Source organism: Manacus candei, unplaced genomic scaffold, assembly GCF_025592945.1.
Source record: "Manacus candei isolate 608988 ecotype Guabito, Panama unplaced genomic scaffold, ASM2559294v1 h1tg000024l, whole genome shotgun sequence".
Classification (NCBI taxonomy): Eukaryota; Metazoa; Chordata; class Aves; order Passeriformes; family Pipridae; genus Manacus; species Manacus candei.
In genome coordinates this window covers 3,020,645-3,042,194 of record NW_026138072.1, presented here as the reverse complement: position 1 = coordinate 3,042,194, position 21,550 = coordinate 3,020,645, and the positions used below count along the sequence as shown (strand labels likewise).

At 40.9% G+C, this 21,550-nt stretch overlaps 1 protein-coding gene across 3 annotated transcripts in view; it reads right to left on the bottom strand.

Moving 5' to 3' along the window:
• Positions 1-21,004, bottom strand: part of TNPO1 (transportin 1) — a 69,855-nt gene extending 48,851 nt beyond the window's left edge. The window contains exons 1-4 of one of the 3 annotated variants that reach the window (XM_051788385.1): positions 20,885-21,004; positions 5,143-5,374; positions 4,900-5,013; positions 2,264-2,339 (exon numbers count right to left, since the gene is read on the bottom strand). In XM_051788385.1, the coding sequence (XP_051644345.1) occupies positions 2,264-2,339; positions 4,900-5,004 (181 nt within the window). In that variant the 5' untranslated portion in view covers positions 5,005-5,013; positions 5,143-5,374; positions 20,885-21,004. Of the gene's footprint in view, positions 1-2,263; positions 2,340-4,899; positions 5,099-5,142; positions 5,375-20,884 lie in introns of those variants that run through there. The other 2 variants (XM_051788384.1, XM_051788386.1) reach the window with 2 other exon arrangements.
• Between the last annotated feature and the right edge of the window lie 546 nt (positions 21,005-21,550).

Sequence of the window (21,550 nt, the reverse complement as noted above, 5' to 3'; positions counted from 1 at the left end):
CAAGGACTCTGATTCTTGACTGTAAACCTAAACCAGGCCATAATAAACCAATCCACTGAGATAACACTCCACTGAGACCAAATTCTAGAGTTCCCATGTTTGGATAGGGTGAAGAGTCAGTCGCTAAAGCACAATCACAAAAGCTTTGTATAACTGCAACAGGATTCATAACTGCAGTTATACAGGCCAGTACAAAGTATCAAGACCATTATGTATTTGTCTCAATATTTTCCCATTAGCCTAGGTCCCACTGAGAGCCTCACGGACAGGGGAGGGAGAGATGAATGCAACTCTTTTCAGAAACTGTGCAAAACTAACCATGTCCCAGGTGAATGACAATGGACATATTTCAGTCAACCACGTATGAAACACATAAAATGATCTGAGAAGAAAAAGCAACATGCACGCACTCCAGAAGACAAATTATTAACAGAATACAGAAGATCACCAGATTCTGAGCTCAGTTCAGGGGACCAGGAGAAGAAAAACCACAAAACCAACACTAAGGGCAGGGCTGTGTCACTACATTATCTGTGAGGTTTTTTACCTTCCAAACCAAAAAGGAATAGCTACACAAACAGTGCATATATTTTCATTTACAGATAAAGGACGAAGAAGGGCAAAGTAGCAAATTGTGTAGGTGTCACAAAACAAATTCAAGGACAAAAAAAAAAAGTGAAGCACCTTTCTTGTCACATCCTTTGTACAGACTCCATATCCCACTACTGGACTTGCTCTGCTTGTTATTTTTCTGATAAAGTACATGGTGTATCTATACTGGCTCCTTTCTTAAAGATTCAGTATCCCAGCTGACCCTGGTGTTGAAAACTCTCTCTCTCAAACTCAAGGTACTTCCCCAGGGCCTTACAGATAACCAAGTGACTTCCTACGCAGAATAAACAAAAACACCGGGATATACTCCAGCCTTGAAACAGGAAAATATATTTTCATCTTCCTCTCTGTTTCCCTCCTCATAAAGTAAGCTGACAGAACAACCAAAACTAGTTAAAACCTAAGACAAATGTTCTTGCCAATTTTTGAATGTTACAGAGCAACACATAATAAAATCTAATTCAAAAGGTAAAAACAAGTATTCAGAAACCACAATATGAAACACTGAAAGGCAGAAAAAACATTGGTTGTAGTAAGGCAGCTTTGACCTTGATCTACAGCTGTGGCCTGGCAAAGGAACAAGTAAAACATCATTAAGGAAGAAAAGTGTGAGAAAGAGAAAAAAACCAGTTGCAGGTAGAGGAATGTGTTTGGACATGAGAAGAGATGCCGGTGACCTGTCAGGAGACAAGATGGGGTATGTGCACAGAAGCTAGAGACCAATTAGTGATGAGATACAGATGTGTGAACAAGAACACTTAACCAGGGACATATATTATATTAGCGTGTGGACAGAGAAAAAGTAGATAAAAAGAACAAGTTTGTTTATAATAAAATCTTTTGCCATTGCCTGCCAACCTGCAGTCCCAGAACATCATGTAGGCTGCTGTCACTAATAGCAGAACACTAAGGGAAAAAACCTTAGAAAACAACCCAAATAATCAAACATAATGATTACAAACACATGCAAAGAAGATAGATGTGGTAAAACAGATCTTGAAACAAATTTCCTTTCTCTGTCAAAGATATCTCAAGTCGGTAGCTATAATATACTGAAATTACAATCTTTCACACACCCTGATCACTACCAAGGAATTGTCTGAATTTACCAACTGATAGAAGCTACACACTATGCCATATACAGCTTGTACTAACGTTTATAAGAATAAAACAACAGTTTAATAGCCAGTTAATTTCTAACTGTATTTTACTACAATTAAAACTTCAGAATGAAGATCATGACAGACATCTTTGGACAACTTTAGTATGTATTCTTCGAAGTATTTAGCAGTGTCATTACTAGGAAGATTGTTAATGTAACTGAACTTTGTTCAGTTACATAGTCATGATTGATCACAGTTATTCCACAATTTAACTGCAGTCCAACAGAGGTACGATGCTCCAGCACTTCTGGGAAGATTTGACAGGACATTTATAACATAATACATTCTAAGGGTAAAACTACAAGTACCAAAAAGTCATCAGGCTTTCTCCCCACAGAGCCTCCTGAGAGGATAAATGAGTTCTACATGATTCAACTAACTAGAAAACTGCCTAGAGGCACCAGCTTTTTATTTCTTTGAAGCTAAATAACATAAAATAAAAAAGGCAAAAACAAGTAAAATAAACAGTCACTATCTCAAGAACTTACCTTCAGACTTCAACTTCGTGAGAACAAAAATCAGGTAGTTGTTGAAATCTGGATACTGATTGAGTTGTTCTAGTTTCTAAAGAGAGAAACTGTTAAGGAAATTTGAATCTTCAAAAAGAGCATTTATAGCTTTTGGGATACAGAGATTATTAAATGAGTTATGTACTGCAATATCACTTCAACCAGCTGTGACTATAAGGTCACCAGGTACAGAGTATGAACAATCTAAAAACAGTTTCTGTAATGTTCTTGCTGATACAGTAGCTTTCATGGAGAAGTCTTAAAAAATCCAGGGACAGATATAGAAATTAACAGATCCTTAAAAATATTTGTAAAGCCATATCACCAAAACAGGCAGTTGAACATTACTAACAACTGTGAATTCCTATGGATCAAAAAGTATCAGAAATAAGCAGAAAGTACTGAAAGAGCAATACTTAACAGAAACTTAATGAGAAAACACTCATTTGGTCTAGGAAATGAAGACTAGCTCTTAGACCATATTTTCTTAACTTCTTCACTCACTCCACCTTTTTTTTTAATCAAAGAAACAAACAATATCTTGATTTGAAAAATATCTGTAACCTTACCAATCCATAACTTTGTTAACACTGGGTTTTGGCTAACCTATACTCCTCACTTTGTTATATTTGAGATCTAAGCATCCAAATGTGCTAAAACATCATCATAAAGAAAGCACATGACAGAATCAACATACAGAGTTTTTTGGGTTTTATTACAAAAAATTATGGACTTAGAGTACTTTAAATTTGAAAACATTAATCACCACCGTGCTTGGATATGCTACTAAGTAGCATTCTGCAACAGTCCTCACTATTTTTTGTGGAAACAGTCTCAAAGGGCTTTTTTTTTTTAATTATGGGACATGACCTGTTAAGTTGTATCAAAACATTTTCCCAAACTAATGTATAATAATGGTAAAACTGTGCCACTTCTCTAACCTTTACAAGCCAACATATGAGGACCTCCTGGAAAACACAGGTATCAACACAGCAGGGAGTTTCCAATACCATTTTAAAAGAATTTCAAACATCAGTTAAAGGACTTTGGTTCAGTCAATTTCTACCCCACTTCTAGAGAGACAGCAACACTTTTACTGAACATCCCGAATACAGACTGCTATATTTCAATAAACAAACTGGATGCTATTAAGTTATTTGAAGGAGAGCTTTAAAATCTAGTTTTGCACTGAAGCTACACTAGCAACACTGTTGCTATAAACACTTAGGTATTTGAAATACTAAACAGCACCAGTTAAGTTTGAGGCATTATGAGAACACTCCATTGGATGTTTCTGTTTCAGATATTTCAGAGGAAGCAACTGTGTTTCAAAAATCTGAAACAAAGCTGAAAGAACAGGAGGATCGAGATGAAATCTACTTTCACCTTTCAGATAAAAAGGGAAACCTTCCTAAGTCTGACTGCATTTGCTACAAAAGTCTAGAAGTGGAGCAAATTTGGATTCAAACACTTACAATAAAGTAAATATATACAGATGCACATGTTCTTACCTACTTAAATTAATTCTGTTGCTTTCTGTGAAGCCCTTTAAGCAAATGCCTTATATAAAAAGGGATCAAGATGACAAACTCATATCCCTCATAGAATTTCAGCACTTTTAGATGTTTCCAAGCACTTATATGGCTAGTCCAAGGAGCAAGAGACAATTAACGAGGCCTGTATTTTTTAATACCTTTTTGAGGTCTATTAGTCTTAATTTAAAATTTTGCTTTCTCAATCCTCACTTCTTAAAATCTATTCATCACTTTTACAATCAAGAGAGACCTGGAGGTTGGGAGGGAAGGAGGAGTAAAATATCCCAGCAACTCACAACACTAACACCAAATGCACTGCAAAGCAGCACAAGAAGGTACAGTGAGTACATCTCCCCCTTTTCGTGAATTTAAACATCTGCAATGAGCAGTATTTCAGGATTGGGCTTCTAGGCAAGCAGAAACATCCTCACCACGTACCAAAATGCGCAGTGTCAGAGACGGCAAGGACCATGAGGGCGCGCAGGCAGCAGCTCCGCCAGCTACGGCTTTCGCCTCAAATCCCAGCGCCGGAATCCTTCGGGATCCCCCTGCCCGCCCCCCCCGCGCCGCAAGGGTGGCGGGCACCGCGCGCGGGTCACCCCCGACCCCCCGGGGGGACCAGAAGGGTGAGGGCCGCGTTCCCGCCCCGCAGCGCTGGGGGCTGGGCGCTGGCGCAGCGTGGGCAACCCGGGAGAACAGCGGGTACCGGCAGAGCCGCGCCAGAGCCCAGGCTTTGAAAAGGGGAGGGGGGAAATTTAAAATACTCCCCCAACGGCCAAACCCAACTCGGCCTATGGCTCCGGACTCGCAACAGGTGCCCAGGGATCGCCGGTGGAAGGCGGCCCCGCGGCCCACAAGCCGCCTCGGCGGTTCAAACGCCGCGCCACGGCCGCCCGCTCCGGCGAGGGCTCGGCCCCCGCGCTGCGGCGGCTCCCTGGGCAGGGCAGGGCAGGGCAGGGCACAGCAGGCCCGGCCGCCGCAGCGCCGGCCCTGCTGCCGCGCAGGCCGCGCTCCCCCCGCCCGCCCGCGGCCGCCCCCGGCCCCGGCCCGCGCGGCCTCGCAAACCTCGGCCAAGGATACTTGTTGCACGGCTCTCTGCGTGGTGGTGTCCGGGGACTGGGACTCCTTGAGCAGCTGCAGGATCTGCTGGAGACCCTGCTCGTCGGGCTTCCACTCGTACTCCATCTTGGCTGTCTGGAAAACAGCAGACAACAGGCGGCCGCGGTTGGCGGCGCGGCAGGGCCCGGGCGGAGGCGGGCGCAGAGGAAGGAAGGCCGGGCCAGGAAGGGGGCGCGGCGATGCCCGGGCCGCTTCGGCTCTCACCCTCCAAGCGCCCCAACAGCCGCCAGCCAGCTGGCCACAGGACACCGACCTGCTCCCGCTGTCTCCACGCCGAGCAGTGACTGAGTCACGGCGAATTTGTGATCCGGCCCGAAGAGCCGCCTCGCGTCCTGCTGGGTCCTAGCGCCGGGCACGCCTCCGCCCGCCCGGGCCGCCCCGGGGCCGCCGGCACCACCGTCCGCCTTTCCCCGGTGCGTCCCACACTGCCAGGAGCCTGCGGGCGACAGAACGCGAGCCCCTCAATCCTGGCCGGCGGGAAACGGGGCGCCCACGCCGCCCACCCGAGAACAAACAAAAACCTCCAGCAGACGCGACAGGCGGGGGGCGAAGCGGCGCCCCGGGCCCGGCCTGGCCTGGCCCCCTGGGACAGCGCCCGGCAGCGAGCGCGGAGGGACCCGCCCACCCTCGGAGGAGAAGCGCTGGCGCGAAGGCAGACCCAGGAGTCAGTAACGTGGTACCTGCGTTGCAGCCTGATGCACTTCTACGTCATTTGGTTGAGTGCTGAGCAGATCTCAGAAGTTCCCAATTTCACTTGTAAGGAGGGAACAGGTCCAACTACGCGAGGGGGGGGTTGGGGCTGGGGTGTGCAAACTCAAAAGAAACTACATCTTATCCTTAGCCCCAAAATATATCAGGGGAGATCTCTGGTCAAAATTAGCAATTTAGATAGACAGATAGATAGATACATACATACACACACACATATGTATATATGTAATATGTATGCATCACATACATTGTATGTATATAGCTATTTTTATGTATCATACATATACTAATAGGAAAACTAAGAACACATGCTGCTTAAAACTGGTCTAAAACGTGCAAGTGAAAACCAGTAATTCCTTGGCTTTTTACAGTCTTACTTTTAGTCACTGTATTTGTAAGCATCCCACTTGACATGAAAACTAGTTTCTGCTGCTTCTGCTGCTGTACAGAACTCAGGTGAACACTGCACATCCCAGTCTTAATAACTGTCCAGAGGCATTACGGTCAGGGAACAATAGCGATTCCTAAGGGTGCATCCCAGATAATTTGCAAAGTGGCTCTTTGTCTCATCTCCCCAACACTGACAGTCACCTGGCCAGTCTAAGGTGCTAAGAAGTGTCCTGAGCCAACTTTCGTTCTATTACTATGAGATGCTATTCTTGAAGAAGGAGACAAAACCAGACTCCAACAAAACAGCAAAAGGAACCATCACGGGCAACAAGACAGTAGTGTATATATACGTATGTATATGTATATATGTATATGTACTTACACGGTGAAAGAGGGTATTTGATGAAAGTACGCACACTGGAAAAAGAAGTAAAGTATACAGAGAAGTATGCTGCACAGTATACAAGATAAAACCAATGGAGAGAACAAAAACAGCTTATGAAAAAAACAACAAGAAATAGGCTACGTTTCTTAACCTCTTCTATGTAAGCAACTGCTGTAGTTACCACAGGATTTTTTCAGATACAAACTACAAAAGCAGCATAGCTCTTAAGAGCTTACAGTATTTAAACAAGACGGAATCAGCAAGGTAGCTACATAAAGGCATGCCACCAGTTACCAGGAAAGAATGGGCACAAGATTTACATGAGATTTTTGTGACCATGGTAAATCTCCACTAGTTTTCCTCTAGCATAGGAACATGTCAAAACAAAGGATGTGGACCCATACCATTAAAACTGATGTTCATGGCTCACACCATATAGGCAGGAGACATCTTCATAGGGACGCTTGCATAGTGGGATCAGATGAAAGCTGAAGTCCAACAAATCAAGGCAGAGATAATCTAGGCCTCATTCCCCTAACTGCTGCCTTACCAGGAAGGTTGTTGAAACTTGCTTTTATTTGAGACTGTCAAGTTTGTTTGAACTCGGTTAGAGCTTCAGAAGTTACTACTCAGAAATTGGTGCAAGGACTACATTTGTCTAATATTATCAGGAAACCAGTTGTGTTAAACAAAAACAACATTAAATATGGGAAACAGGGGAAGAGACCAGAAAGAAAAACTGAGAGACAGAACAGGAAAAAGCAGAAAGAGAAGCAGGCCATGGATCCATAACTAAGAAAAATGTAAGTTTCCTTTCCAAGAATGTAACCAAAATTAAATCCTACTAACAATTTCCATTTTCTGTAGTGGAAAGGAGAGAAAAAGGACTACAAATTCAAGTGTGAATTAGTAGAGATATGTAAGTACTTTAGACTATCATCCTCCAAGATAGGTTCCTCCTCAGGTTACATATAGGTACCATATAAAGAAACCAAAGGAGTACACCTCATCTTGCAGAATACCTTCTTATCTTGATAATTTCTCCTAAGTTATTCTTACCTATCTCTAGCCCTTTAAATTATATAAGGAATCAGGATAAGGTAAAATAATTTGACTGAGATAAGAAAAAAATGCAGATTGAAAGGATTACAGGAAAAAAATGAGAAACCCATTTATTTCAGTATGCTTTGCCTCTTTGTTTTCTACTATCTGTTTTCCTCAAGCAAGAATCTTGTGTAGAAAAGAATTCAGAATCTATGTTAAACAAAGCACTAGCATGAAAGCTACTGTTTAAAACATAGCCTGGTTTGTCTCACTCAACAAGCAGAATGCACCAGAACTAAATTTGAAACACTTGTCTGTATATGTAAGGATGACAAAAGTTCTCTGAAAACAGGAGCCTTGCACAAATGCTGATGCTAATATTTGATTTCTCTATTATCCAGCTTTCATATGTCATGCACTAGCCAGAATCCAGTTTCAGTCACTTTACCCTTTAGAAAAATTTTCCCAGTGTTTAGTTTTACCCTATTGGTAATACTGGATTTCTGATGGTTTGGGGTTTGTTTGTTTTTTTTTTTCTGAGAATTCTAATAGCTACCATCTTGTCATAAAATTCAGGCCCTGATGCATGTAATATTGGTTTTTAATAATGGTAATCAAACATTTGATCCATTGCTAAATCCAGGCTTCTGAGTTTCCATGCAGTGGAAAGCGCTTATAGTGTCTCTCTGTATAGAAGGCTCAAATTACCGAGGTATTACTCTGCTCTCCACTTCTGGCAAAATCCTGGCAAGAATACTCTTGAACAGACTCATACCCACTATAGCAGAAGGAATTCTACCTGAAAGCCAATGTGGTTTCAGAGCCAACAGGAGCACCACAGACATGGTATTTGTTCTCAGACAACTGCAAGAGAAGTGTAGGGAACAGAACAAAGGTCTCTATGTAACCTTTGCTGACCTCACTAAGGCTTTCGATACTGTGAGCAGAAAAGGTCTATGGCAGATTTTGGAATGCTTAGGTTGTCCCCCCAAGTTCCTTAAAATGATCATCTCACTCCATGAGGATCAGCACGGCCAAGTCAGATATGGCAATGCACTTTCTGAGCCCTTTCTGATAACTGATAGTGTGAAACAAGGCTGCGTTCTTGCACCAGCCCTATTCACAGTCTTTTTCAGCATGATGCTCCAAAGGGCCACGGCAGACCTTGATGATCAGGACGGTATCTACATCCGATACCATACTGATGGAGGCCTATTCAACCTAAGGCGACTGAAGGCCCACACCAAGACCTTAAACCACCTTGTCCGGGAGCTGCTTTATGCTGATGACGCTGCCCTTGTTGCCCACACAGAAGCAGCTCTGCAGCGTTTAACATCCTGCTTTGCAGATGCTGCTGAGCTCTTTGGGCTGGAAGTCAGCTTAAAGAAGACAGAAGTTCTCCATCAACCTGCACCTCAGGAAGTCTTCCATCATCCCCACATCACCATTGGCCAATCAGAGCTCAGATCAGTTCAGCAGTTTAATTACCTAGGTAGCCTCATCTCCTCGGATGGTAAGATTGATGGAGGGATAGACAACAGGTTAGCAAAAGCATATAGTGCTTTTGGAAAGCTTCATAAAAGAGTTTGGCGAAATAAACACCTAAAGAAAAGTACAAAGATCAGTGTTTACAGAGCCATTGTGCTGTTTACTCTCTTATACGGATCTGAATCATGGGTCATCTACCACCACCACCTGCGTCTCCTAGAACGCTTCCATCAGTGCTGTCTCCACACAATCCTGAACATCCACTGGTCATATTATGTGACCAATACATCTGTTCTTGAACAAGCAGCAGTTACAAGTATTGAGGCCATGTTACTGAGAACACAGCTGCGATGGGCAGGGCACATCTCCAGGATGAAGGACCACCGCCTCCCTACGATCCTGCTTTATGGTGAACTTGCCACCGGCTGCCGCAAGAGAGGAGCCCCAAAGAGAAGATACAAGGACTCCCTGAAACAACATCTCAGCCTTGGCCGTATTGATCACCATAACTGGTCTACTCTGGCCTCCAATTGGGAGGTCTGGAGACACACCATCTATAACGCTGCTGATGCCTTTGAGAAAGCATGCAGGGTCACTCTCAAGGAGAAAGGGAAACGCAGAAAGAATCGTGCCTTGCAGAATATACCACCTAAGGAGTCTTTCTGCTGTGCCTTCTGCAACCGGACGTGCCTGTCTCGTATTGGCCTTTTTAGCCACCAACACACTTGCAACAAACGTGGGTAGAGCCCTTCCCAAATCTTCGTTCGCGAAGCCCAGCCATGATGTACAGAAGGCTTGTATGCACAGAGGAAATAATTCCATAGGTTTATGTGTAAACCCTTTTATGTCAGGCTAAGAGTGATGTAGATTAAGTTAAGCAGAAAAAAAGCTCTCGTAATACAGAATACATGTGTTTGTGAAGGAGCTCATGCAGAATAGCTACTGCTATACTATTTTCCAGTGCCTTCCATCTGGAGACATGCACTAAGCTTTCACTTAAAAAACCAGTGGTAGTCCTCACATCTAGCATATCAAAGGAGAATCCATTCTAAAACATTTGGTGCAGTCTTTCTGAGTTCAGCCATAGGATACAAGATTAATATTTATTACAAGAAGATTTATTTGAATAGTCTTAGGAAGGAGTTTGACCCTGTGAAGCACCAGAGAGGTTACCACGGAGACTGACAGAAAAACATCTTGAAAGGCTTTTTGTCCATGACTGCAACATCTATGAAATTAGTTTTCTACTTTTCCAGAGCTATAGTTATTTCATTTCCACAGTTAGAGACACCAAGTGGAAAAATAGCATGTTGCTAATGATTTGCCCCATTGTAATCACACATGCTGGATACTAAAATGGCAGTACATGCTCCTAATGCTGGGAGCCATAAAACAATCTAAAACTGAATGGAGGGCTGTTTGAGAAAACCATCACCTCCTGAATTTGTGACAGAAAATATCAGATCTATCAGCTGAAATCCAAAGCAAAATCTTTTCCCATCTTCCCCCCCGCCCCTCCTTGACCAGCCCCTCCAGGACACAAGCTTCTTTATCCAATTCTAGAGTACTTTACTTGCTCTCCTATGTGATACATAGGAACCTCTCTAATTGCCTATCACAAGAGGTATTTTGAAGATATGGAAAATAAAGAATAACTATGGACTGGGAGGTGAAAATGGAATGTCCTGCCCTGAATATCAAGCTTCATTCATTACTGTAACAACCTAAATCTATTCAAAGGGAGTAAGTGGGTATACAAAGGGAGGAGTCATTCTTGAGAGTCCAGAGTCTTATTGTAATCTATTGTCAAATTTCATGTCTGAAATTCAGCATGTGGTTGTTGCCAGCTCGAAATTCTTTCAAGCATGATTAGTGTCAAGTGCATATGAACACTATTCAACTCCCTACTTAAGTAGCAGATGTAACTTAAAAATGAAGTTATGGATGAAAAAAGCCACATTCATTGATGAGTATGATATAAGACTGTGAGAAAAGAGATAGTCCCTGAAATTCTAACATTTACTTTTTTTCAGTTATGCATTCATCCTGGTCAACTAAAAGAGATTAGTAAAAATAAAGAAACTACCAGATGTGAGATTCCTGTCTTGACTTTCTGCATACTCGAGAAAGTGGTCATAGCCCCTGCAAATCTTGGAGGGAAAGTCATACAATGAGAGAATCCATGGTGGGCGCCTGTTCCTCTAACAATGACTCAGCCATGACAGACCTTTGTGTGAGGCCTGGTGCCATAAGCATGCAATAAACTTCTCTCGCTCTTCTTTTTCAATAATGTTCAGCGAGAAAGTCTTCTCCTGAAATAAGGAAGAAGCTCACCACAGCAAACACAAAGGAGAGTATACTTCATCATGAGACAGTGCCAAATTTGGGGAAGTGCATGGCCCTGAAAATAATGCATTCCTTCTTTAAAATTAAATTATTCACAATTATTAAAAACTTAATCTAAGTAAGCGGTAATGCGTTTTTAGGCTAACTTCGAAAAAATCTGTATCGTTATGAACCAAAATACATCACAGTTCTCCAACTGTTGTCACTATGTAGTCACTTATAAACCAATCAATTTTAGTGCAAAATATGTATAGAGCACTTATATATCCCCATAAAACAGTTTACTGGTTTAAATGCTTTTTTGTACAACACCATCTTAATAATCATAAATAATAATGCAGAAACATATTTGGTATACTTTACACTAAAGTGTAAAAATTAGGAATCTCATTAAATAAGAAACAGGTACTGAGGCCCTTTTGCCAGTAGAAAGAAGTGACAAACACAAGTCAAATGGTGTATTTATTTGTAAGTATTTTTGATGCATAAATGAGATGAAAATTATCTATTGTGGAAAAGAAAAGCTAAATTAAAACAAAATACACAAAATTAAACTTGTCTGCCTTCCAATTTAAATTATTAGTTATGTTATATTGTTTAAATCAGACCACTGTCTTTTCACAGTATGAACCAGCACCAACTGTAAAGAAATGAGTACAAAAAACATCTCAAAAAACTGATCAGTCTCCTCTGGAAAATTCATCAGGCATTACTAGGAATTCAGTATAGCGTTCAAGGCAAAAATGATATTGGGAGCCTCAAGAACTGATTAATCAGGATTAGGTTTTATTTTTACTTCTTAGCAAAATACCTTGCATCCAAGGATACACAGAATTTAGAACCACACACTCACCTACTTTCCTCTGTCTTTTTCTAAAACACTCAATGCTTTTTAAAACATTCACACACAGATCATGCACTAAGACGTGCTACTGTCAGTGACACTGCCACTGTCAGATCTGTCATCGGTGGCAACACGGGTCCTTTGGTCATACTTGCAATACTGATGGCAATAGTGCAGGCTAAATCATCATTACTGGTCATCGTAACAGAAGGTGAGTATATTGTTCCCTGCATAGCTGATGAATTTCCTTACTCCGGTAAGTGGCTTATCTGAGGTCCTTAAGATGGTGTTGCCTCAAGGAAGTGAACAGTATTTGAGTTTCTGTTAGTCCTTGCATGACTCCAGCGAGCTGGTATCTGTCCTGCATAGGGATTAATGGGTGGAGTCGTATGTGAATTGGCAGGGACACAAATGGAAGACAATTTATAAAGCTTCAGAAAGAAACTGGAATTCAACCTTATACAGTGAGCCTGAGTACAGGGTGTTCTCTAATGTCAGATAAATACTCTGAAATTACATCCTCATGGAAAAGAGTGACAAAATTATTACTGATCTGGGATGGAGTTCCGTCCAAAAGAGAAAGCTGTGCACATGATCATCAGTAAGGGCAGTCAACTGCTCCAATCATACACAAATTTAAAAGGAAGACACATAAATAAGGAATAACACATAAACATAAAAGGAATAATACCCCAACTAACCTAATCAAAGAAGCAAAATCCTTAACGTAACAGATCTTATTGACATCGCTAAAGAATGACTGCACATTCCTTATTCCTCAAGCTCAGCCATGACAGACCTTTGTGTGAGGTCTGGTGCCATAAGCATGCAACAAACTTCTCTCACTCTTCTTTTTCAATGCTCTTGGATATGACATAGGAAGATGAGATTTTAGAGAAGCCTCAGACTTTCAATTAAACAGGATACTAAAGCTGCTATAGCTCGAAGCCAACAGATATCACAGAAGAAAGCCTAAAGTGTTCTTCTACGCAGTTGTTCATAGCCCTTTCCAGCAATGGGTGTTAAGAGATCACTGAGTAATTACAGGTAGCCAGGTGGACTTACACTGTCTGGTTAAAAAAAGGCTAAAACACAGCAAGTCATTAAAAAAGAAATGTATAACAGTTTAATTCTTACTGTATTCTCTCATTTCTACCCTTGTTTTTTGAAAAAGCAGTCTCACAACTGTATTTGTAAGACCAGCTGTGAAGCAGTATTGAACCAGTGTAAAGGAAATTGCAAGCAATTCTGAATGCAGGCAATGCACCTTGACTAAAGCTTCTGTTACTGTTTCTACACAGACAGAGATTGTTGTTGCACAGATCAATGATCATGTAAAATTCCTTAGGCAGTTAATGCAGCCTTAACCAACTTGCTCCCAGTCCCTTTAGCAATTATTTTACCTCTTTCTGGTTCAAATGAAGCATTTCATGCCAAAAGAAGAAACACTAGAAACAAAAAATTAAATTAAATGTACAATATATTCAGATTAGAAAAGCAAAACAGACCTAAAGAATCTGAACGTATAAGAATATAAACAGATGAAGCATTTAACTGTCATTCTTAGTTGAGTTTTCAGTATCTTCATCATTTAAATACTTATATGTTGGTTTGTGAAGGATATCAGAATGGTATTCGAATCAGAGATAGCTGCTGTGATTAGTTCCTCAGTCTAAATAGATACCTATGTAAATTAATTCCTTTAAAATGCCACTAAGAAATCAACCAATACACAACAAAAATTACAGGGTTTTTAAAGGTTTGGTTTTAGTTTTTCCTTGCCCAAAGGTAAAGGAAATTTATTTAGTGGAGGAACTATAATTTAAAATAATTCAATTTACCTTAAATGCACAGGTCATTTAATAACTTTAAGGCCACTTAAATATATTTTCAATAAAAACCTGTTGCAAATGGCTTCACCAGCTCAACTAAATAAATTTGCTGCCATTCTACATATCATCTTTGTCTTATAATAATGTAACCACTACATGAAACATAAAGCTATGAAGAGCTGAAACCACAGTCACAGGCTAAACTGTCTATAGCCAAGAAAATAAATTAATGTCTCCATCCTATAAAACAGTTTTACACATTATCATGCTGCTGAACATGAGCTTTTTTTCCTGCTACTTATTTTATGATCTTCACCTTGAGGCTCAGTTTATTGACCTGCAGCATGCTTTCTCACATGATGTCCTTTAAAACATATGTTTTAAATGCAAAAGGCATTCCAAGATACTTTCTGCCCTTTCTCACATTTTATGTGGAAATTCTCCTTTGGCGACATGTTCACAGACATCTTAAGCCTCTCTCATAATTCTCATTCTCCTGGCATTCGCCTATTGAAAAGGTTTATCTTCTGTACTGTAATTCAGTGGTAAACCATATGCAGAAAAGACTATTTTGTTATATGCCTAAAATGTTAGAGCCTTAATTCATATGTGGAGCTCCCGGGCACTAACGTAACTAAAAATTAACTAAAAAATGTTATATTAAATTAAAAAAAAAAAAGCTATTTTCTGCATGACATAGCAGCCAATTTTTTAAACTCCTTTCAAATTATCTTCAATAACAGAACTCACTGTTTGACAATGGCTTGAAAAAGGTATCTCATGTACAATTAAAAACACTTGCATAAAACTTGGTCCTACCATCACAGCGCAAGACTAATACTGTTAAAGCTGCTGAGGATGGATAAGAGCAATATTGATTTTAAATATTTTTTTCAGGAATTCAAAATTGAAGTTAAAAGTCTAACTGAGGAAAGCAGAGTTCAGTCCCAAACACTTTAATAAGCATAAACTTAATTAGCATAAACTTAAAGGACAGTTGTATAATAAACAGTTTTCTCTAATATACACTCAATGAAAATGTAAACAGGACAGCTGAACTTCACTTAAGTAAAAATTTGTTTGCTTTCATTCAGATCTCCCCAGAGCAAGGCTGAAGTAATTAATCTACACAATACTGTGAAAATGGAGTCACGAATTTTATTATCTTACATTGATATCATCTTCTGGAGGACCCAAGAATTAAATTTCTATGAAAATGTTACACTATATGTAACCCCTCTGAACTTGAGGTTTCTCTTGTAAGCTCCACAGAAGACACTAGAAGAGATGTTGCAGACCTTAAAAGCATGTACTTACTGTGCACCTTTTCTAGAATTCCTTCTGACAGACATAATGTTTTATCACAGACATCAAATCCTCCTTTACTGGATACCTTTTTACAGTAATGTCTCTCCTCCCTATTTACCACTTTATCACCAGAGCTCTGCTACTACCTGTGATAAAACAAGAGCATGAAGAAAACTGGAAGAAAAATAAAAATGTTATTTTCTTTAATTGTTCTCCCTACCTGTAGAATTTTACATGAAAACCAAATATATCAAAGTAACATATTTTATTTGTGAAAAAAGCAAGTCAGATTACCAATAATTCACAGGCCAAGATTTAAAATTTCTATCATACTATAAGTTCAACTTGTATGACCTCAGACAATTTAGGATATTTATTTGTTTTTATGGGTATCCTCTTTCTCCTAAGCTTCAAGAAGTAAGTGTGGTAAAGAATTTGTCCTTTAATTGTCCATTTAAATCTGTATTTTTCTGAATCAGAAACATCCTGAAATATTTATCCAAAGCAAGATCTCCAATGAGATCATCAAAAGATAGCCTCTGCTGTCTTATTTAACCTTTCTGTTTTCTTTTTTAAAGAGAAAATCCCACCACAGCGGAGCTAAGGTTATCAAAGCCTCACTGTAATCCATTAGCCCTGTTACCTAGCATAAAAGAAACAATGCAAGGACAGTAACCTCCATGTCTGCTGATTCTCAATCTCATGTGCTGATACAAAAATCCATATCATTAACCAGGAAAATATTAACACATGCAGCTTCATATACTCTGGTTTTTCTTATTTAAAAAACCCCATATCTCATCTTTAAAATATTGTATAACAATTCATTAAAAAAAACCAAACAACAAGAGCTGAACTCTGTGGTGGCAAGGTTAATCTTTCTCATAGTATTCCTTATCAGTATCAACTTCTCCACCCCCCAGAAGAGTGCAAATGGAAGCAGCAAACAAAACAAAACATATCTTGAAGTGCACGCTGCAAATGAAGGAAGCAGTGAATATTGTCAACTGTGTTTTATTTAATTTTTGTTTGCTATTTTGATTCTATGTAATCACTGAGAAATTAAGACAATCACTGGAATGGACAGTGCTTAACCTAAAATATGCTTCCTTGCTAAACTGAAAGACATATTATCATCACAGTTCGTAAAATATATTACAAGTACTCATTGGCTCAGGAACAAATAGAGGTCTCTCCTGGGAGAACAGGGGTTTCCCCAGAAGCAAAAAATTGTGTGAAATTACTGCCTTACCCAGTTTTTAGTGGAGAAACACAGGGAGACTATAGAAAGTCTCCTACAGAGACGTGGAAGATTTTGGAATCAAAGTGTCTGAAGTAATTTGTTAATGTGACCAAACAACCAACCAGATTTTAACCAGGTTAAAAGATTTTAAGGAAAGCAGATACCTGAAGATGTGATATATACACACACACACATATTTGCATTAGTGCATACATGCGTGTGTTAGAGAGAATCATGAAACAACATTAAGTTTTTTTTAATCAAGCACTTCCCCTTACCAGTTGGCCTACTTTCATTCCTTTTTCAAGGGGCTCCAAAAGCATCCTGCTTCAGACTCTAATGTTTTCAGCTAGCAATGACTGGTTTCTCATACAGAAGAATGTAACTTCATTGAGTCTTGTGTTACTGTTAATGCAATTGATTCCCGTTTGCTCCATTCAAAGCCCATCTTGTTTGTTTTTAACTACTTCTTATGGGCCAGATTCAACAACTGAAGCTTCCACCTCTTACGCCAGCTCCATTTATTTACGTTACACCTAATGGACTGTAGTCACTCCTGATTTCCAGACACAGAGCTCAGTGCTTGCCTGCACAAGAAAGAATAACTTATTTTAATTTAAGGTTGGATTTCTTTTTCCTGAGGAATTGACTCAAGCAAAACTGATGTAAAACAGACTGAAACATCTATTTGGACTTCTGCATTGATTTAGCTTATGTGGTATAAAAAGCAGATCTGTGCTTTTTAGTCTCTGATGAAAATTATTCTTTCCCTTACACACTTGTCTACTACTGACTTTCCTTCTTTCTCCATAAAAGAAGTGTCCAAACTGTAGTGCACATGACACTCATGTCTGCTGCCATGAAACACTCAAAACTTAACTGAGCCACAGCTTCTGGGTCTCACTGCTCTTATACAGCCAGCACAGCAATGACCCCCTGGCTTCCATAAAACCTGTGAGAAGAGTCAGGAGCTACTGCAGCCACTGCTCGCACTCAACAATAATGAACAGACCTGCACTTCTGTTCAGTACACCGGAAGAGCAGCAAGACATGGTGAGGTAGGAAGAACAGGATTAAGGAGATTCATGCACACAGAGGAAGCCAAGGCTCCACTCTGTTGTTGCGGGAAATTAAGGTTTATAATTTGGGTATGTGGAGGAGAAGGATGTGACTGAAGTCTGACATTAAGAGTAAGCTTCTATGGATGCATGAATAGATGAGGAAGGTTAAATGTGAGCATTCAACTGGAATCCTAGCTTGAAAGATGGGAACACGCATCAGGGAAGTTGGAAGAGGAGCCATAGATGGTCTTATTTGGCATGGTTACAAAAGCATGTGACCCTGGATACCAGAAGTGACTGATGATGATGATCATACACCCACTAACTAGGATTGGAAACTCCTGATCTCTGCTATCTCACCATCATTTCTGCAAGTGTGTCTCTTTTTGGATCCTTATATAGTAACTGCTTTCTTGCATCTTTGTACCACCTACTATCTATTTCCTATTCTCAGCCAAAAAAATTTTGTCTTGCCTTTCCTTCTGCTTTTACATATAGCACTAATCTAATATTTAAGTTAATGCACTTAATGGCAGGCTAACAATAAGCAGCCAATTTTGAATTATTAAGGGTATCTCACAATGATTTGTAGAAAATGCTCAACAAAATTAACATACTTAATAGAAGAATAATTTAAGAGTAACTTTCTGTTCTATACTCAAGGTTTAAAAACCAGAAGTTTTCTTTAAACAAGATTTTATTTGATTTGATGCCTTATTTGAAATTTGACTCACATACACACACACATATACACAAACTCAAAATTTCAAATGCATTCAGTACACAGAAAAAATAACAGATGATTGGTTTTAAATTGTTTAAATCTCACTCTGGAGTCTAGTTTGCTAAAGAAAACCCTCTAGAGGCTAAAAGTGACATTTGGAGGCTTATCCCATAATACGTCACTAAAAGATGCCATATCCAAAGGCATCCAAGTGTACATGCATACATAAATTATTACGTACACTGTTTTATGATAAGTCACATACATAAAACAAACAACACTGGGTCTACACAAGTATGTATCTATCAATGAGAGAGTAAAAAAATAAAATTTCAGTATGAATTGTATAATATAGCTATATTAATTATTTTTATATATTAATATATTTATATATGCAAAATACACATAATAAAAGTATTGTATTGCATATATTAAATCTATCAATATATGTAGAAAACCTACCCAAACAATCCAAATCAATACTATAAAAGAGTGGAAAACAGTGAAATTGGTGATTGAAACATACTACTGATATAGGTACTTAAATGTTCATAGAATTTGGAATTAAATTAACTGGTAAAATTCATTTCTGTGATCAAAACTGATCTCAACTACAGTATCTTTAAGGTATGAAAATAATGGAAAATCAGTTCTACCCTTTCAAAAACAAAGCAAAGAAAAAATCCTCCCCTTTTCATGTCACTGGCATAACTTGATAATAAGGCATTGATGAGGGCATACAAAGTTCACAAACCTGTCGTACAAATTTTTTTTATGACCGAAACAACAAAACTGGGTCTACAAAAGACTTCTATTAATAAGATATTTCAAAGATAATAAGTCAGTCTTTATTTCAGTCTCAATCTTCAACTGGACAGTACTGAGTATCGGCTTTGATGAAGGAGGATTATACTTGGCCTTCTGCCACACTCCTTTGTAGCTATAGCATCTTGGTGTCCCTGAAGTAGGAACAGGATATATTCTATTCCAGCTCTGCCAGTCTGCTGGACAGTTCAGTGCATACATATAACCTGATTAAAAGGTAGCTCCATCCCTGGGGTTGCCACCATGAGCCCAAAATTAAGCACATACACACCAGTTCTATTGAATATCCACATACAAGGACTCCTCAAGTGGATTCTAAATAAATACACCAGAAAAATGTGTCAGATAATCCAGTAAAAGCCTACATTCATAAAGCCATTATTCTCTGGTTTTCAACTCCTGTCACAAGGCATGCTTAGCTAAATTTAGCAGCTATGCTTACACCTGTATCAATTTCTGAGGTCAATGAAATGTGTCACAGACTGTATCCAACAGTAATCATGATCCTTAGTCAACATTAATTCTAACCATGCTTTCTTCCATTAAGACAGTCAATAAACTGCTTTTTTAACCCTGTTTTTGCAGCATCATAATTATTCTTTAGTATTATACAGTTTTGAGTACAAACCAGCTAGATTTTGAAGAAATGCATTTTAAAGTAATTCTGATCATCCAGAACCTAGTCTTCCCAATATCATAGGCACCCTTCCTCCATCCTCCCACATATAACTCAAAAATAACTACAGTTCACACACCAGATGTAGAATGAGGACTTATCGGCTCAGTTTCCAATTCTATCAAAGGCTCCTTTTAGGATCTGGTGCATGTGATTATTTTTTCTGTTTAATTACTCATGTGTAGAAGGAACGCAAGTCAACTTTTTGTTCCATGTGTGTTGTAAGGATTTACCCACACCTATGAAGTATACAAATGCCATATTAAGGGCTACTTAAACACACAAGAGGACAAGCAAACAGGCTAAGAAGCTGTGGTGTCCTGAAGACATTGCAGAACAACTCTCACAATAGGAGGACTTTTCAGGCAGAAGACTTGAGCAGAAAGTCAATTGAGAGCAATTACTACCTTCACAGCAAGGACTAATCAAGCCGTTTATACCAACTCAAAAAGCACTTTTGTCCTCTGTACAGTCACTGCACAAAAGACTCACAAGTTTCACTATTTTCACTGAGAACCTAAATTAACAACCTTCCCAGGTAAACAAAAGTGCAAGATAGACACGAGATTTCTCGTCTCTCTAATATCTCCTTGCGGAACACAAATTTAAAACCCCACCTAGCCAAATCCGTACAGCAGAGACCCGACGCAGCGCAGAAACCACGGCAGGGAATATGGCCCCTTTCCTATACCCCGAGGCGACTTTCACTTTCCGGCTCGCTGCAGCGCGGCGGAGCCGGCGCCAGCCGTGCCACCGGGAGGAGCCGGGGGGACTGGGGAGGGGATGGTAGGGGGTGTGCCCGGGCCTCAGGCCGCGGGCCCTCAGGTTCCAGGCCCCGCCTGTGCCGTCCCACCCGCCCACGCACCATCCATCCATTCATCCATCCATCCATCCATCCATTCATCCATGCATCCATCACCGGTGGGAGCGGAAGCGGCAGCCCACGGCCGGGCCCCTACGGCTTCCCGCCCAGCGGCGGCGCGGAGGCCCCTGACACCGGCCGGGGAACCCGGCGACGGCTACCAGGGACGGGACGTGCCAGCCCGCCCCTTGCAGCCCGTACACCTACCCACACCATCCCAGAGCCCGGCGGCAGGGGATTGGCGAGGGAGCGGCCCGACCTCTCCCTCCGCAGCCCCGCACGGCGCCGCTCCGGCCCCCGAAATGGCTGAACAAAGGGAGCCTGGCGCGGCCGCAGCCGCCCCTCGATTGGCCGTAGGGCGGGGCCGGGGGCGGGGGCGCCGCTGCCCCGGTCACCCCGGCAACGGCGGGCGGGAGGGAGGCGGGGGGAAATGGCCGTCCGGCCACGGCGCCGGGCGCCGCCCGAGCCCCCCAGCAGGAATGGGCTCCTCACAGGAATCACGGAATAAGGTGAGTTGAAAGGGAACCACAAAGGTCATCGAATCCAACCCTTAACCCAGCACAGAGTCACACCACGTGCCTGAGAGTACCATCCAAATGCTTCTTGAACTCCATCAGGCTTGGTTCTGTGAACCACTACCCTGGGGAGCCTGTTCCTGCATCCAACCACGCTCTGGGTAAAAAACATTTTTTCTGACATCTAGCCTAAACCTCCCCTGACACAACTTCAGGCCATTCCCTCAGGTCCTGTCACTGGTTACTACAGAGAAGAGATCAGTGCCTGCCCCTCCTCTTCCCCTCATGAGGAAGTTCTAGACTGCAGTGAGGTCTCCCCTAAGTCTCCTCTTCTCCAGACTGAACAGACCAAGTGACC